The 19,496-nt window shown below is 40.8% G+C and overlaps 1 protein-coding gene across 1 annotated transcript; it reads left to right on the top strand.

Annotated features, from left to right (window-relative positions):
- Positions 1-7,761: 7,761 nt before the first annotated feature.
- On the top strand, positions 7,762-19,043 carry LOC121913389 (GATA zinc finger domain-containing protein 14-like). The gene is made up of 2 exons (XM_042436097.1): positions 7,762-7,780; positions 16,897-19,043. The coding sequence occupies exons 1-2, from the start codon at positions 7,762-7,764 to the stop codon at positions 19,041-19,043; spliced, it is 2,166 nt and encodes a 721-aa protein (XP_042292031.1).
- Positions 19,044-19,496: the final 453 nt, after the last annotated feature.

Here is a 19,496-nt window from a genome sequence, read left to right as displayed (position 1 = left end):
CCAAATTTTATGTTTTCAAGTCAAGTCTCAAGTCTGTCAGAGGACTCAGACCTGAGACCTGAGACCTGGGACCTGAGTACTGAGACCTGGGACCTGAGACCTGAGACCTGGGACCTGAGTACTGAGACCTGGGACCTGGGACCTGGGACCTGAGACCTGGGACCTGAGTACTGAGACCTGGGACCTGAGACCTGGGACCTGAGACCTGGGACCTGAGACCTGAGACCTGAGTACTGAGACCTGAGACCTGGTCTCAAGTCCAAATCAGGCCTCAGCCCTCCTGAGTCAGGTCAGACCTCGTGTTACTCTGAGAGTCCAGAGTTGATAAACTCTTCGTGTTCAGACTGAAATGTAACGTCTGTCATATTAATCTGGAGCAAAACCACCAAACATTAAATGAGTTTTATCATCTGATATAAAAGTTTGAAACCTGCAGCAACAGAAAAATATCACGAAAACAGTTTAAATAAGAAACTTTGAAGCAGCTGTAAAATCAAACTGAACGTTCTTTCTTCTTCTTCATTTGTGTGGTTCATCTGTTCATCCTCCTCCTCTTCTCCTCCTTCATCTTCGGACTCACCTTCAGCTCTCCGGCGCCCCCTGAGGAGGCTTTTTGTCCTGCTGGATGTCTGTCACAGACCAGATCCTGATCCTGAACCTCCCCCTGTGATCTTCATCCTGTCTGTTCTGACTCATTTCCAACATTTACAGTAAATACAAACTGTATAAAAAAAGAAATCTTTCTCCTTTTATGTTGTTTGTTTTCAGACGTGTGAAGACGGACGACCTCCAACATGGCCGCCGGAGAGCAGATAATATCAGTTTCAGCTCCTCACCTGCTTCTTATCTGCAGAAACCCGTCACCATGAAAGATCTGCATTAATATTTCATCTATATTTAATCTGGAGGCCGTGTGTGTGAATAGAAACGCTCCGTCCCTCCCTCCTTTGAAAAGATAAGAGGGGAAATGAGAGGCCTTCTGTTCGGGTGTCCCAGTTTTTTCTTTGCCTTCGTTCCCTTTTCACGCCGGGCTTCCTGCTAAGCGGTTTTGAAGGGCTGCTGCAGGGAGGGAGGCTCTCTGCTGCCATTGAGAACAGTTATTTGAAGTCAAGTTGTTTTTTTCAGGGAGGATTTCGGAGGCTTTTGTTGGGCGAGTGGAGTGATGGAGTCACGGCCCGGTGGTGGATTACGCTCCGTAAAAAAAAAAAAAAGAAAGAAACTCCGCTCGGCTTCTTAATCGCCAGTAATCCCTCCATTCTTCTCCACGTTTTGCCATATTGCTGCAGCTGTGTGAAAACTTAACTTACTAAAGCCAACTTTGGGGGTTTCCAGTATTTATCTGTGACTGTAGTTGTTGGGTTAGAGAGAGAAGAAGGATTAAAGAGTCAGCAAGAAAACCAAACTCATCCTGTTTTATCATTTTGATTTCATGTTATTAGAAACAAGAGTGAAGAAAAAAAACGTTGTTTTTCCAAAATCCTTCATCAGTTTTAGATCGATTTCCTTCCTTCCAGACGGATGCTGGTTTCAAGTACGTTTATTCAAATACAGTACTTACGTATAATTTTAAGGTACTTGTACTTTACTTGAGTATTTCCATCTGATGCTGCTTCATACTTCCAGGCAGAACAAACGCTGGCTGAGGAAGCCTGCAGACACTGGAACAAATCATTTGTTTTTATTTACAGACATTTCTCCTAAAAAGACACTTGAAATGATAATTAATCAAAGATAAAACTTTTATTATTCATTGTTCATTTACTTTAAAGATTCATTGTTGACATAAAGTATCAGTAGTAACATTTTCTATAAAAGTTAAAAGCTTTGACTGTCACCCTTTTACAACCTGCATTACAACAGCAAGCAAAGTTTATTTATACAGCACCTTTCACAAACACGCAGTCAAAGAAATAAAATAAAATAAAATAAAATCAGAATAAAGAAAAGCAAAGACACCAGATAAAATACACAAGCAGAGCAGATAAAATGGACAAGTGAAGATAAAACAGCAAATAAAACCCAAACGCCGTCTGAACAAGCTGCTTTTTAAAGGAGTCTACGTTATCCGAGGACCTTCAGCTTGTTGGAAGACTTCCAAAGCTCAGCATGATCCCTCCGGGTCTTAAAATGTGTACGAGCTACACTGACCCCTAAATTCCACCGCGCTAGTCAATGTATCCGCGGCGCGTTTCAGAAGCGGCTCTCCGCTGCGCTGCGCTAAAGATAGACGTCTCGGACAATTTTCAAAATAAAACACCCCGTGCAGACTCCTGGTCGTATATCAACAGTAAACACAATTAAATCAGACGAATAAAGAAACCATTTAACTACGTAGCCTAATTAACCACAGCAGAAGCACAAAGATCAAGGAAAATGACCAAATCAACGAAAGCTGAGCAAGTTCACAAAATTGAGCAGTTTAGTTGCTCTGCTACTGCAGTAATTACGGTAGCCTTAAGGCACTTTATCAGCTTTGACCAGGCTGCTGTAATTACTGTAGTAGGAGTGCAACTGACTTTAAACAGCGGAAGGCTTCCCCGCAGTGAAGACGCTCCGCCTCTGACACGCTCCCAGTGGAATAAGGCGCCGTGCAGAGGATGGAGCCGGTGGAATCCCGGGGTTGGAAAGCCCTGGGTAGAGGACCGAAGAGCTCGACTAGTGGTGTAGGGGTGCAGAAGGCCATGTAGGGCTCTATAAGTGAGCACCAACATTTTAAAATGAATTCTAAAATGTACTGGAAGCCAGTGCAAAGAGATTAAACGGGAGTTTTTGTTGGATTGTGTTAAAAGCCTTGCAGCAACGTTTTGGACAGTTTATATGGAAGATTTATTAAGACAGGTCAAAAGAGAGCTACAGTAGTCCAAACGTGATGAGATAAAAGCATGTATTAACATCTCCTTTTCATTTCTTGATACGACAGACCGGAGTTTGGCTGTTTCTCAGGTGACAGAAACATGATCAAGACGTTTCCTGTAGTCGGCGAGACTGAAAGCAAGGCTTTCCTCGTCTGCTGCAGGACACGTTCTGGCCTTCGTCGTGGCTCAAAAACTGACATCCATAGAAAAGTTCGGTCTCATCTTGAACCGGAGTGTCTGCAGTTTAATCTCAGACCTGATATGTTGTGATCCACTAAAGTCAGGCTCCACATGAGATGAATAAACCCGTTTCTGTTATCTTCACCGCCATCTTGTCTGTAAGGGAGCTCAGAGGGACAAGAGAGTGAGAATCAACTTTTCTTTCTCTTCTTTTAGGTACTACTACACTATTCTTAAAGAAAAGTGAAGCTATACTATATAAAAACACTTCATCTGCTCTGTGCTGAGCGTTACCTTCTGGCTGTGTGATGCTCTCTCTCTCTCTGTTTTTATCTAAAACAATAAAAACTTGTCTGTTCTCTGTCAGGAGTGTTTCGTGCCTGCAGGAACTTCCTTTGCAGTGTTTGAAGGCCTTTCAGAGACTTTTCTTCATTTTCAAGCAGCACTTAACAGCTGAAGTACAGTGGTGATGATGCTGTGAAGAGGAACTCAGATGCATTTCAGACCCAAACACATTCAGTGAAAACAAACTCAGACATCATAAAAGCTCTGAAGAGGCTCCTGGATTTTGCATTTCGAGTGTTTAGCTTGTGTTTTGAGCTGTTAACAGCAAGCGAACGTGTGGAGGAGGTTCAAGCAGCATCTGGACTGTAAAAAAAATCCACCATCTGATCTATGAAAAGTCAGGACTTCTTTTAAAAGGTTCGGATATTATTCCTAAACATCCTGTGACGTGACGGGATGTGCAGAGGGCCCAGTAAGGGCGAAGACCTTATTGTTTTTCGTGTGTTTGTTTGTTTGTTTGTTTCTTTCTTTATTATTACGCCACTTAAACCCTAAATTTGATCCCCTAAACATGCTGAAAAACTCACCAAATTTGGCACGCACATCAGGTCTGGTGAAAAATCTGATAAAATGTAAAAATTAACCCCTAAAGTGCCAAAATGTGCTCTCTAGCGCCACCCATGTAACTAAAATGGCCGCTACGGCCCGTAGGAATGTCGTAGAGAGATCAAACCAAAACTCAATTATTCGTCTCATCAAGACCTACAAATCATCTGCTGACACTCCTGACCTAAATCCAACAGGAAGTCCACAATCAGCCTTTCAAAGTAAGACTTTGCTCCGATTTTGGACCCCGAACAAACACTATCTCCTCCGAGGGCGTTAATGGTATCGGCTTCAAACTTTAATAGGTGACTTATGACACTGTGCTGAAAAAAGTTGTTAAAAACTTTGTAATAACTCGAACGGTTTAGATATTATAAGCCCTGAAAGTTGCAGTGCCACATCAGCCCTTACAATGTAAACCAATGGGGAGGCAATATATGGGCATGAACTTTGTGTCAAACAGAGGCTTCTGACGTCTAAACTATAAGTCTGACCACTTTCAAACCTGTATCAATGGATTCGCCATGAAATTTCCTACTAAAATATGATTTTTAATGTAAGATTTGGCCAAAGTCATGGGATTTATGAGGATATTTCACAAGAGGCGTACTCTAAAATCCTCCTCTCCAACTGCTCCTGGTGATGTCACTCCCTCAGTGCTGTGAAACATTCCGCAATACACACTCATTATAAAATCACAGGAGGAGCAAGAAAAGACTTTAAAACTCACACTCTTATATCTCAAAAACAATAAAAGATAGAAAAAACATGTAAATTCAAGATTTGTAGGTCAAAGTCTCGTGACTCATTTAAAGTTCAAATGAAGTTTGTATCTAAAACTATGTGGAAGCAGTAAATGTTCAAAAAGGTGTGGGTTCACTCACACTCTCCATTCAAATATATGAGTATTTTTCTGTGTCCAGCTGCAGTTACTTATTGTCTCTACACACCTGACAGTACACATGTCAATCAAACTTTCAAGATAAAAGCACACCACACTTGTAAGAAATATCTCTCATTTTTAAAAAGCAAAATGATCCCGACGGGCCAGAGAGCGAGGTCCCGACCAACGCTGCTTACAGCTTTAATTGTATTTATATCTGTATTTGTTGAGGCACCAAAATTATTTGTATTTGTATTCGAAAAAAGTGGAAAGAGGCCTAAAAATACTGTTTTTGTTTTTTATTATGCTTTAATTTTAGAAAATTAAAGTGTCAGTAGCTGCAGGAGTGATGTCCCAATAAAGAGATGTGCGTCATGTAGCAGGTGGATGTGACTCCCCTCACTGAGACCTGCTGATAGACGTCACAGCGGAGCAGAGGAGAGACACTGAGGTAGTGATGTAACCGACCTGCACGCTGGTATCTGACTTTTTTTTTTTGTCTTCCCGAAAACAAATAATTTTTAAAATATTTATATGAAACGAATATTCATAAGAAACCCACTGTTTGTGCTTTGCTGAATAACGTATTTGTATTCGGGCACACTCCTAACCGAAGGTTCAAGCTGCTTTGAATAAAATCATGTCACTCAACAATCTCCACTCAAGGTCCCACTTTCTTGCGTATTCTGGAGCTTTCAACCAAATCACATCTTCATCATGAGTAGATTAAGCTTTCTTTATTATCTTGAACCTACAGATGCTCAAACTTTGGATTTTCTGAGCAGTTTCAGGACTTCATTTACTGGTTTCTAGATTCCTGCTGATGAAGACTGTGTGATAGGGGTCAAAAGCTCCATAACAAGCAAATAAGTGGACCTTAAGTAGATTGTGCAGTTTTAAATACTCATGCCCAAACCTCATAATCAGACTGAATCACCATTTGGTCATATTAATCATGAGATGAACCAACACCTGATGTTCAAATATCAGAAACATTCTTTCATTTGCATTTTCTTTTGCAGATTTTCTGGCAATTTGGTCAAAACTTTTGTTTGGAAACATTATTAATACGCATCAAAGTTCATACCCCTTTATCTGAAGAACATTTGAGGGCCTTATATGGACATTTTATTATGCTAATGATGAAATCTCAGGTTAGTGACGTTAAGAGAGTTTGTTGAATCTATACGAACAAACCAGGAAAGAGGTTTTATTGACTGTTTCCATGTTTTAGAGTCAGATACACTTCCTGTGTTATCCTCAGGAGAACTCAAACTCTCTTTAAACCCACAGAATATCTGCTGTGTGGAAAATAAGTGTTTATTCTCAGCGTCGGTGCTCCCGGTGGGATTTGAACCCCCGACCCCCGGCGGTGTTAGTGCCTTGCTCCACCAGGGGGGGAATTCAACCTCACCTTCAACATCACTGTGCCGCCGTGTGTGAACCCGAGAGAGGAAATCTGCTTTAATCTCAGGTGTGGCTCCTCTGAGGGCTGATATGTAATATGTATGAGATCTGAGTGGGATGTAAATGTGAAGAGGAGCAGCTGGGCTCCGACAGACGCTGAAGGTGACTCGTCATCTCGTTACGGGACTAATGATCGGAGAGGAGACGTGACAAGAGGAGAAAAGTCAAAAGATTCAGACTGGAAGGAGAATTTAAGAGCCAGACAGACTCAAGGAGAGAAACTGAAATACACACGACTTAAAGGACATTTCAGGAAGTTCTCTTGTTTGATGTCAACATGTCAGCTGTTTAAAATATCAGTTTCATCTCTGTGTGTCCAGAACAGAGACAGGTGCAGGATGTGTTTAGCCTAGCTTAGCACAGAGACTGGAAGCAGGGGGAAACTGCTAGCCTCACTCCATCAAAGAGAAAAAAAACAGGACAAGTAGTTCAGTGTATGGCAGACGCCACTGAGCATGTGCAGGAATACCGTTCTGTTTACAGCTTCACTAGCTTGTTGAAGAAACCTCAAGCAGAACCGGGCTCTAGGTGGACGCCATCTGCCTCGATTTAGATACAAACTGCATTTGAACTTTAAATGAGTCACGAGACTTTGACCTACAAATCTTGCATTTACATGTTTTTTCTATCTTTTATTGTTTTTGAGATATTAGAGTGTGAGTTTTAAAGTCTTTTCTTGCTCCTCCTGTGATTTTATAATGAGTGTGTATTGCGGTGATGAGTGACATCACCAGGAGCAGTTGGAGAGGAGGATTTTAGAGTACGCTTCTTGTGAAATATCCTCATAAATCCCATGACTTTGGCCAAATCTAACATTAAAAATCATATTTTTTAGTAGGAAATTGAAGCTGATACCATTAACGGGAGGAGATAGCGTTTGTTCGGGGGCCAAAATTGGGGCAAGGTTTTATTTTGAAAGGCTAATTGCAGACTTCCTGTTGGATTTAGGTCAGGGGTGTGATTTGTAGGTCTTAATGAGACGAACAATTAAGTTTTGGTTTGATCTCTCTACGACATTCCTACGGGCCGTGGCGGCCATTTTAGTTACATAGGTGGTGCTCTTGAGCACATTTTGGCACTTTGGGGGTTAATTTACATTTTATCAAACGACTCCGATCCGTTAGTTAGTAGAAAAATATAGAAAATCACCAGAATGATCCTTTAACCAACAGTTTTGCTTTAAGTTACCACTTGGTGTCCTTATTTTCCTGTACTTTCTACACACACACACACACACACACAGACACACGCACACACACACACACACACACACACACAGACACACGCACACACACACACACACACACACAGACACACGCACACACACACACACACACACACACACAGACACACGCACACACACGCACACACACGCACACACACACACACACACACACACACACACGCACACACACACACAGACACACACGCACACACACACACACACACGCACACTTAGCTCTGAAGTGTGTGTTTAACGGGCAGATGGACTCCCAGGAGGATTGTGGGAAGCCAGTTATCTTAACGAGCGTGTGACCTTCTGCAGAGAGGGTGACCTGATCCTCATTAGCATATTAAACATCATGAATATGTGCATAATTAATGAGGGGGCTCCTCTGCTTACTTCCTGTGAGTCTCTGTGTGTCGGTTCAGGTCTGAGAAGAGAAACACACATCAGCTGAGGCCATGATAGAAATGTTGACAATGTGACGCCGTCATGGTAACATAACAGTATGATGTCATAATCTTAACAAAACAATGGGAGGTTATGATGTCATCATGGTAACTAAACAACTGACATTTCTCTGCCCCCAGTGGTAACAATACAATGGGCGATATGCTGTCATGGTAACATAACAATTGGCATTATGATGTCACTGTCGTAACAAATCAATCAACCATGGTAGCATAGCAACCAATTATGATGTCATTAAGGTAATAAAAAGTGGGCTGTGGCTGTCCATGGTAGCAAAACAACTGACATCTTTATGTCACCATGGTAACAATACAATTCATTTTATGATGTAATGTTGGTCATTATGATAACAAAACATTTTATTGGCATTATGATGTCATCATGAAACACTATGACATCATAATGTGTCATTTTAAGTTTGAATGAACGAGATCACATGACGAGCAGTGGAGTATAAATGTCAATGACTCTCAACTGAAACTGACTGAGAGTCCAACAAACGTCAGCAGGACGGCTTCCACTCGTCACCTCCACGTCTCTCTGAACTGCGTTACCCAGAAGCCCTCAGTGGGAGGCCATGACTGGAAGCCTCATTTGCCTCAGTGACATAAAGAGATAAAAAATAAAAATCAGAGGAGAGATGAAAGCTGTGGGAGGACTGAGGTCTAATTATCAGGTCTCACTTTAATGACAGACAGTAGAAGAAGAAAGGAGGACAGGAAGTTGTAATTATCACCTGTCAGCGATGGAAATGACAGGAACAGAGATGCTCCAGTGTTTATCACTGCCAGAGCAAAGGGACAGACACAACATCAGGATTTAACAGAACTTTATGAAATAAAGTTTCTAATATAATCTTTTACAAGATTCCATCTGACATGTTTATTTGGTTCAATATCCTCCCTTCATAAGACTTCATGTTCATTTAAGACAAAGATTACACTGAGGACTGCTGTCTGCAGACATCTTTGATCTTTTGTTGCATCATCAACAATGATTAATGCAGCAGCTGATCAATAATATCAACTGAAATAAAGGAAACTATCACTGATATCCACCAAAACTCTGACTCAATATTTGCTGAATATTGTTTTAATAATTGTTCAGACAATCATCCTAAATATCTAATAAACGTCTTGACTGTCTAATTAAATAAAAACTTCTGCTCTTGAATATTGGCTGAAACTTCTCAAATATCTACTAAAATCTGCTGATCAATATTTACTGAAAATCTCTTGAATATCGACTAAAACTGTAACAGCTGCGCTGACTACTGAGATACAACTTTACTCATCACCTCCCTGCAGACAGACCTCTACCTATTTTTTTCATTTATTGCCTATTTTTTACAACCTAACTTTGTGGAAAGAAGAAGAGGAACAACAGGTTATGGAGAGTCTCTTCAGCACTTTGTGTGTGTCAGTAGTTCAGCTTTATCTCTGGGGAACACCCCCAACTCCAGGACTGATGTCCAAATAAGGAATAATCCTGGTGATGTCACTCCCTCAGTGCTGTGAAACATTCCGCAATACACACTCATTATAAAATCACAGGAGGAGCAAGAAAAGACTTTAAAACTCACACTCTAATATCTCAAAAACAATAAAAGATAGAAAAAACATGTAAATTCAAGATTTGTAGGTCAAAGTCTCGTGACTCATTTAAAGTTCAAATGAAGTTTGTATCTAAAACTATGTGGAAGCAGTAAATGTTCAAAAAGGTGTGGGTTCGCTCACACTCTCCATTCAAATATATGAGTATTTTTCTGTGTCCAGCTGCAGTTACTTATTGTCTCTACACACCTGACAGTACACATGTCAATCAAACTTTCAAAATAAAAGCACACCACACTTATAAGAAATATCCCTCATTTTTAAAAAGCAAAATGATCTGATGGGCCAGAGTGCGAGGTCCCGACCAACGCTGCTTACAGCTTTAATTGTTTCTGTGGTTGTATTATCAGATCACTGTGTGTGTGTGTGTGTGTGTGTGTGTGTGTGTGTGTGTGTGTGTGTGTGTGTTGAGGCATTCAATGGAGAACGAGGGAACAAATTAAAAACTGACAGGAATGCAGTGATGAAGAACTATAGCATTCATAGAGTTATTGTATTCGTAAAGATTTCACATTTAAACATCAATATTTCATTTGATGAAGTGGATTGTTTTTCTCTGTGGGACGACCGTTCTGATCGGATTCATGTTCCAGATGTATTAGATTATAAATGTGATTGGACGCTGTGATACTGCAGACTAATGACTGAATGTGCAGAGACATTACCACATATTGATCATCAATCTGATATGAAAACATGAGCACTGAATACAGTCTGAAGATTACACTTTGAAGTGTTGGTCGTCTTATATTTCAGGACTCAACAGTTACGTGTTCACAACATCTGATCGTCTCTTTGAATGGAGAGAACCTACAGAGAGTGATGCATTCTGGGTTGTTTGTAGCATTGATGTTGCTACGCTAGCAGGTTAGAGCCAGTCAGCACTGAAAGTGTTTGTTAGCTCAGTTTAACCTGCAGGCAGCAGTAAAAGTACATCAGTATTATGAGCTTGATGTAGTTAAAGTATTGCAGTAAAAGTACATCAGTATTATGAGCTTGATGTAGTTAAAGTATTGCAGTAAAAGTACATAAGTATTATGAGCTTGATGTAGTTAAAGTACTGCAGTAAAAGTACATAAGTATTATGAGCTTGATGTAGTTAAAGTATTGCAGTAAAAGTACATAAGTATTATGAGCTTGATGTAGTTAAAGTATTGCAGTAAAAGTACATAAGTATTATGAGCTTGATGTAGTTAAAGTATTGCAGTAAAAGTACATAAGTATTATGAGCTTGATGTAGTTAAAGTATTGCAGTAAAAGTACATAAGTATTATGAGCTTGATGTAGTTAAAGTATTGCAGTAAAAGTACATAAGTATTATGAGCTTGATGTAGTTAAAGTATTGCAGTAAAAGTAGTGGTTTGGTCCCTCTGACTGATATATTATTATATATGACATCATTAGATTATTAATAGTGAAGCATCAGTGTTAGAGCAGCATGTTACTGTTGTAGCTGCTGGAGGTGGAGCTAGTTTACACTACTTTATATACAGTTAGCTAGTTTAGTCCAGTGGTTCCCAACCTAGGGGTCGGGCCCCTCCAAAGGGTCAGCAGATAAATCTGAGGGGTGGTGAGATGATTAATGGGAGAGGAAAGAAGAAAAAACAAAGTTCTGATACACAAATCTGTTTTCAGTTTTTGGACTTTTTCTCTAATCTTTGATTTTTGCTGAAATATTGGATCATTTGAACATTTATTGAAATGAAAGCATGTGAGAAGTTTAGAGGGAAAAATCACTATTTGGTGGAGCTGTTAACAACTCATAGACATGTGAAATGTGACCCCGACTACACACTGCTTTTTGTAAGACGTCAAAAGCCAAAAAGGTTGGAAACCACTGGTTTCATCTTTAACAATGTGTTGTATTTTAAAAGCTTGTTATATTATCCATTGTGTCAAATCTTCATCTGAAAAGTAACTAAAGCTGTCAAATAAATGTAGTGGAGTAGAAAGTACAATATTTCCCTCTGAAACGTAGAAAGTAGCATCACATGGAAATACTCAAGTAAAGTATAAGTACCTTGAACAGAATCTCAGGGAAACTTTCCCAACAGGACGACTGTCAAAGTGTTTTTATCTTCAAAAACAGCTGTTGGAAAAAGGGGCGTCGTCTTATATTTGGGTCAATAAATGTACAAGTATTTGATTATTCTGTACTGTAACTAGTCTTATATCTTAATTAGTTGATTAAGCATTAAATATGACATATTAAATTATTACTCATATATAGCTACTCAGGTGAATTGTTTACTTACAGTTATTGGTATTAAATAGTTAATTAGTCACAGATGTATTTCCTGTAATGATCAGCTGACAGTAATGATCTGACATGTAATTAGTGGATCAGCTGTAATTGAAGCTGAAGGTGTTTCTCAGCAGCGTGTTATTGTCTGTTTAACAGCAGCTCTGCTGTGATTATGTTATTGATCAGGAGCTCACTGATTGATTAATATGAATGCTGACATCGTTCTTCAAAGCTTTATTTATTTTAACTACTTGCATACTTTCAGCTACAGAAACCATCCAAACATCAAACCATGCAGCTCTTTAAGGACATATATGCTATTTTCTTCTTTCTAGCATATTCCAGATATTATATATTTTTTAAAATATTAAAATTTATATAGAAAGTCTATGGGAGGAATGTTTGAATGTTGGTAACTCAGCATAGCAAAAGCACTGCTAGCAGCAATGCTAACGTTAGCTGAGTGGCAGCTGTTAGCACAGCTGGAGGACGGAGAAGAGGACGATGAGGAGAACTCGTAATCAGGGAGAGAGGATGGTGGAGGAGACGAAGAGGATGAGAGCAAGTTCATAGAGGATTTAAAATCACTTTTACTAACGACATGGACACGAAGCTGCCTGAGACCCTGAGGAACAGGAAGCAGCAGAGGACGGGACGCTGAGGGCCGAGAGGATGATGACTGATTTCTTTAGGAGGCTGATGATGAATATAGTCATTGATAATCCCCGTCGCTGTGGTCATACGGTGATGCTGATTGGTTGGTTGAGTCTCCGGGACCCGCAGGTGCTCATTTGAGTGGGTCACCAATAAAAACAGTGTTTTATTTGACAGATTGTAGTGTTAAACTAGAGTTTGATGATACATGGTTATAATTATGTATGTTGTAACAGAAAATTAAAGAAATAAAATCCACACACAGCAGCTGACAGAGAGGAGCTCAAATCATTATTATTATTATTATTATTATTATTATTCTGAGCTTTTCCTGTGTGAATAAATGTTAACGTGACTTAAGAAGAGAAGCTAAAAGGCAACGAGAACGCTGAGCTTTCATCAGGATTCATAACAGCATCAAGCACATCATGTTTAATTATGAAAATCATTTAAAAACATGCACACAAAGGGCGACAATTTACTGCAAACTGCTGTTAGAAACTGAGCACAATTAGCTGATAATTAGCCTGCTCAGCCACCGTCAGTAATCAATACAAACACACATTATCAGACTGTAAACCATCAATCAAAGCACAAACAAACAGCAGTCAACCTCATCGTACTTCAGCTGCTGTTTGTCTGGTGGTGACAAAACGTTAAAGAACACACATATTAACATACAAGGAAAATATTACACCAAACTCCTTTAACAAATAAGATAAAAGGCATCATAAAGATAAACTACAGAAACCCTTCAAATGCTAAACTTGCTCTTTAAGAACATTTATGCTTCTATTCAACTTTTCTCTACCTTACATTATATATATATATAATGTAAGGTAGAGAAAAGTGAATTTCAGCTCAAAGCTTCCTTACATGATGTATTTCAGCTTCCAGTTCTGCAGGTTTTTATATTTCAGATTTCTGCATTTTCAGCAAAACTTTGTGATTCAATTCAGCCGACAGCATTCACACACACTTTCTGCAGCAAATGCATTTTCTAGTTAAACCTTTAATTTCCTCAGTCGATACTTCTGTAATATGCCTGTATTGATCAGACTGTGTGTGTGTGTGTGTGTGTGTGTGTGTGTGTGTTTGTGTGTGTGTGTGTGTGTGAAAGATGCGTTATCTCTCATTGTGTTTCATGTTTTATTAAAAATTCAAAGTTGCATCTCAACAAACGTTTGATTCTGTCTCATCAGGCTGAACCAGACGTCCGGGTTGATTTTTGGAGCCAGAAGTGACCATATTTGGACGAGAGGTGGAGCTGACGATAGCGCTAGCTGCTAGCTCGGTTAGCACAGTGCATTTACAGTCTATGGTTAACTTTGATTATGCTAATGCTAATGCTCATTTTTTCCAGTGAAAAACAGGCCTGAAACCGTTAAAACAAAATGTGCTCACCAGAAAAACGGATCATCCGACTCATTAAGAGGATCTTTTATCACAACCAAACACTGAACGAGACTTTTTTAGGCGACTGAAATGTTATAATTAACTCATGAACTGAAAACACACTGAAAGAGCAGCAGCTACACCTACACGCCATCAATGTTGTTGCCATGGTAGCAATTTGTCGATCACAATGAAGCCACAACCTAAAGCATACGCTGCTTTATCGTCTGTTTTACTCTAAATGGACCATCATTTATAAATGAACATCATGATGTATTGAAGAAGACTTTTAGGAAACAGTAGGATCATTTTGTCGTAGACGTGTTTTTGCCGCCGGTGGAGTCGCCCCCTGCTGGCCGTTAGAGAGAATGCAGGTTTAAGGACCCGGACCCTCCTGCTTGATCCAAGTCCACAGTTCATCAAGTCCACAAGGAGCCTCAAGTGGACTTCCTGCAGACCTCCAGAGAGTCTGCTCGGGGTGCAGACTTCACTCAGAATATTACCCATAATTCACAGCAATATGGGAGTGACAATGTTTTATAATGATAAAATTTAAAAAAAACCCAATAATCATCATCATAATGATATGTACCATATTTACTTCAGATGACATTTGCTTTTGTCAGTTTTGTTGTATGAGTTAATATTAGTACAAATTTTAATGTATTTAATATAATCTGTTGTAGTCAGGCAGAGGTTGTTTGTGGTTGTTGTGTGTGAACATGAACATTTTGACAGATGTGTTGTAGCTCCTGAACTTATCTAAACCATCAAGAACTGTTCAGAAAAGCTCTTCAAAATAAGTTATGGTGAGTTTAGACCCTATTCAAAATGAATGACTGCTGGACTATTTGTGTTTATTCACCCCAAACAGCCAAAACACATTAGCTGTGCGTTAGCTGTAAGCTAGCTAGACATCTGGATTCAGCCTCTGTGCTTCGGCAACAAGGAAGTGCTCCGACGCCATTATTTTGTTTCTCAACCTCCTGTTGAAATGTCACATTGTACAAGTTCACATTTGATCAAATATCTGTTCAGATTTATAAAATAATGTAGATCATGAAGGGCTGACAGCAGTCTGACAAACATGTTCATGTGACTGTTAGAGCAGTCATGTGATGCTCACACTGTGTTTTACGTGTTTATAACAACACACAGACACACGGCAGCTGATTATTCCTATTCATAGTATTGATCAGATACTGTCTGCAGAGCTGCAACTAACAGTTATTTTCATTATTGATAAATCTGCTGTTTCCTACAGCCTGAGGTCTTGTTTTGTTGGTTTACTGACACAGCAGCAAATCCAGAGACTGTTTGGTATTCTTTTAGATCACATCCTGACCCTCCCCTGACACATTAATAGACTTTGTCCACTGTTCCAATCATTTTTATTTAGCACTTTATGTTATATTGAGTTTACAGACTGAATAAAACACAGAAAACATTTCACAATAAAGCAGATCAAAGCATAAAAAGAAAATTAAAGGTTGAATTAGGCTCATAAAATGAAAGCACATCCACATTAAAACAAACCCACAGAGACACATTTCACTGTGTGAAGTGCTTTCACTCTGCTCAACCGTGAGCTCCATCCCCAAACTTTAATGGTCCAGAATTACACGGTTACCTGGCAACCAGTCATCAGATAACAGCTCCTCATTTGGAGGCTGCAGATATTAAAAGTCATCGACTGGAAGGAGAAGAGACGGAGACGTTGTAGACCTGCAAACTGAAAAGTCCTCACAGAGCAGAAATATCTCCGCAGGCTGTCTGCTGACACACAGAATCATCCGTTAATCCACAGAACTGCTCACTGGAGACTGAAAACATGATCACTTATTAGTCTTTGGAGTCGTTTCTAAACAAACTCTTCATGATGAAGGAACATGTGACCCAGTGCAGCGGTGTGGCTCACTGACATGTTTTTAATAAGATATATCAGCTTTGATACAAACACAACACTGGTTAGTAGATCAGTTCATTGTTGGTTTGGATCCAAACATGAAGACAAAGATAGAAAATCAGCAGAATGATCCTTTAAACAACAAGTTGAATTGTTGCTTCCAGTTCTGCCTGAAGTTACCACTTGGTGTCTCCCTGGACTTTCTATGAACTCACACACACACACACACACACACACACACACACACACACACACACACACACACACACACACAGAGGTTTACTTAAGTCACTTTTGGGGTATTTACACAGACCTGCATACATTTCCTGGAGACTCACACTAACTTTAACCACTGACCCCAAAAATCTGCTTTTTCCCAATTGGGGACACGACTTTTGTCCCCAGTCAACTGCTCTTAAGTCTGATGTGTGTCCCTGAAAGTGACTTAAGTCATACCACCCACCCACACACACACTCTGTCAGTCTGCAGTGAAACCAGTTCATCAGGAGCTGCTGAGGTTAGAGGAGAGTTTTTACTGGTCGATATCTCAGACTGACCATCAGACCCCTGCAGGAGTCTGTCAGGTCGCCCCCTGCTGGTCATGTTCAGGAGTAAATATCATATTTTAATATTAAAATTGTCAACATTAATATCAGTACATTATACTAAATGTTACTGAAGTTTTTTTTCTGTATCAGTGACCAGCCTGTATTTGTTCAGGCAGTTATTTGAATCCTGGTTTTAGTTTTTACAGAAAGCTAATTTATTGAGTTGACTGTGCCGACCATCATCATTTCATCCTCTCTTCGTCTCTCCTCGGCAGTCCTCCTTTCATCTCTTATTCATCCTGTTTCTGCCTTTGATTCTCGTCCTGTTTGACTCCAGACGTCAGCCGGACAGACGGAGGAGGAGGAGGCTGGAGGGAAGAGTTCACAGAGAGAGAGAGAGGAGATCCTGACTGCTTTAAAAGAGAGGATGGAGAGGAGAAACACACGAAGAGGAAGAGTTCAAGATAAAACACAACTCTGATCCTCTGAGATCATTTTCAGAGAGATGGATGAAGGTTCAGATTGTTTCTTCCAGTCACTGTTTCACTGTTTCTGTCAACAGCTTGCTGGCAAAACACAAAAAACAACCATCACATCAAAAACAATCACACCAACAACCATCACATCAACAACCGTCACACCAACAACCGTCACACCAACAACCATCACACCGACAACCATCACACCAACAACCATCACACCGACAACCGTCACATCAACAACCATCACACCATCAACCATCACACCATCAACCGTCACACCAACAACCATCACACCATCAACCATCACACCATCAACCGTCACACCAACAACCATCACATCAACAACCATCACATCAACAACCATCACATCAACAACCATCACACCAACAACCATCACACCAACAACCATCACACCGACAACCATCACACCACCAACCATCACACCACCAACCGTCACACCAACAACCATCACACCATCAACCATCACATCAACAACCATCACATCAACAACCATCACATCAACAACCATCACATCAACAACCATCACACCAACAACCATCACACCAACAACCATCACACCGACAACCATCACACCACCAACCGTCACACCAACAACCATCACACCACCAACCATCACACCATCAACCGTCACACCAACAACCATCACACCATCAACCATCACACCATCAACCGTCACACCAACAACCATCACACCATCAACCATCACACCATCAACCGTCACACCAACAACCATCACACCAACAACCGTCACACCAACAACCGTCACACCAACAACCATCACACCAACAACCATCACACCGACAACCATCACACCAACAACCGTCACACCAACAACCGTCACATCAACAACCGTCACACCAACAACCATCACACCAACAACCATCACACCGACAACCATCACACCAACAACCGTCACACCAACAACCGTCACACCACCAACCATCACACCACCAACCATCACACCACCAACCATCACACCAACAACCGTCACATCAACAACCGTCACACCAACAACCATCACACCAACAACCATCACACCGACAACCGTCACACCAACAACCGTCACACCAACAACCATCACACCAACAACCATCACACCAACAACCATCACACCACCAACCATCACACCAACAACCGTCACACCAACAACCATCACACCAACAACCATCACACCAACAACCATCACACCAAAAACCGTCACACCAACAACCATCACACCACCAACCATCACACCACCAACCGTCACACCAACAACCATCACACCACCAACCATCACACCATCAACCGTCACACCAACAACCATCACACCATCAACCATCACACCATCAACCGTCACACCAACAACCATCACACCATCAACCATCACACCATCAACCGTCACACCAACAACCATCACACCAACAACCGTCACATCAACAACCGTCACACCAACAACCATCACACCAACAACCATCACACCGACAACCATCACACCAACAACCATCACACCAACAACCGTCACATCAACAACCGTCACACCAACAACCATCACACCAACAACCATCACACCGACAACCATCACACCAACAACCGTCACACCAACAACCGTCACACCACCAACCATCACACCACCAACCATCACACCACCAACCATCACACCAACAACCGTCACATCAACAACCGTCACACCAACAACCATCACACCAACAACCATCACACCGACAACCATCACACCAACAACCGTCACACCAACAACCATCACACCAACAACCATCACACCACCAACCATCACACCAACAACCGTCACACCAACAACCATCACACCAACAACCATCACACCAACAACCATCACACCAAAAACCGTCACACCAACAACCATCACACCAACAACCATCACACCGACAACCATCACACCACCAACCATCACACCAACAACCATCACACCAACAACCATCACACCAACAACCATCACACCACCAACCATCACACCAACAACCGTCACACCAACAACCATCACACCAACAACCATCACACCGACAACCATCACACCAACAACCGTCACACCAACAACCGTCACACCAAAAACAATCACACCGACAACCATCACACCAACAACCATCACACCAACAACCGTCAGACACAGCTCATCACTGATTCAGATCAACAAACACACCAGAGATGTAAAAACAGCCCTCTCAGTGCTTTTATTCTTTCATCTGCAACATAAATCAGTTTCTCAGGATCTATAATTTTTCCCTCCTCTGCTCCTGAGCTGCACTAGAACTAGTTTTACTCATTTATTGTTATTTATCTTCATTTTATAGCTTAATTGTATTTTATTTTCTTTGTAAAGCACTTTGGGTTTCTATAATGTGCTCTTTAAATAAACGGACTTCTGTGTAACTGAGCATTACATTAATTTAATGCATGTGTGTGTGTGTGTGTGTGTGTGTGTGTGTGTGTGTGTGTGTGTGTGTCTGTGCGTGTGTGTGTGTGCGTGTGTATGTGTGTGTGTATATGTGTGTGTGTATATGTGTGTGTGTGTGTGCGTGTGTGTGTGTGTGTGTGTGTGTGTGTGTGTGTGTACGTGTGTGTGTGTGTGTGTGTGTGTGTGTGTGTGTGTGTGTGTGTGTGTGTGTGTGCCTGCAGGCTCACTCTCTGGCTCTAAACCCACAAAAAC

Source organism: Thunnus maccoyii, chromosome 15, assembly GCF_910596095.1.
Source record: "Thunnus maccoyii chromosome 15, fThuMac1.1, whole genome shotgun sequence".
In the NCBI taxonomy this organism is placed as follows: domain Eukaryota; kingdom Metazoa; phylum Chordata; class Actinopteri; order Scombriformes; family Scombridae; genus Thunnus; species Thunnus maccoyii.
This window is presented reverse-complemented; position numbering and strand designations above follow the sequence as displayed.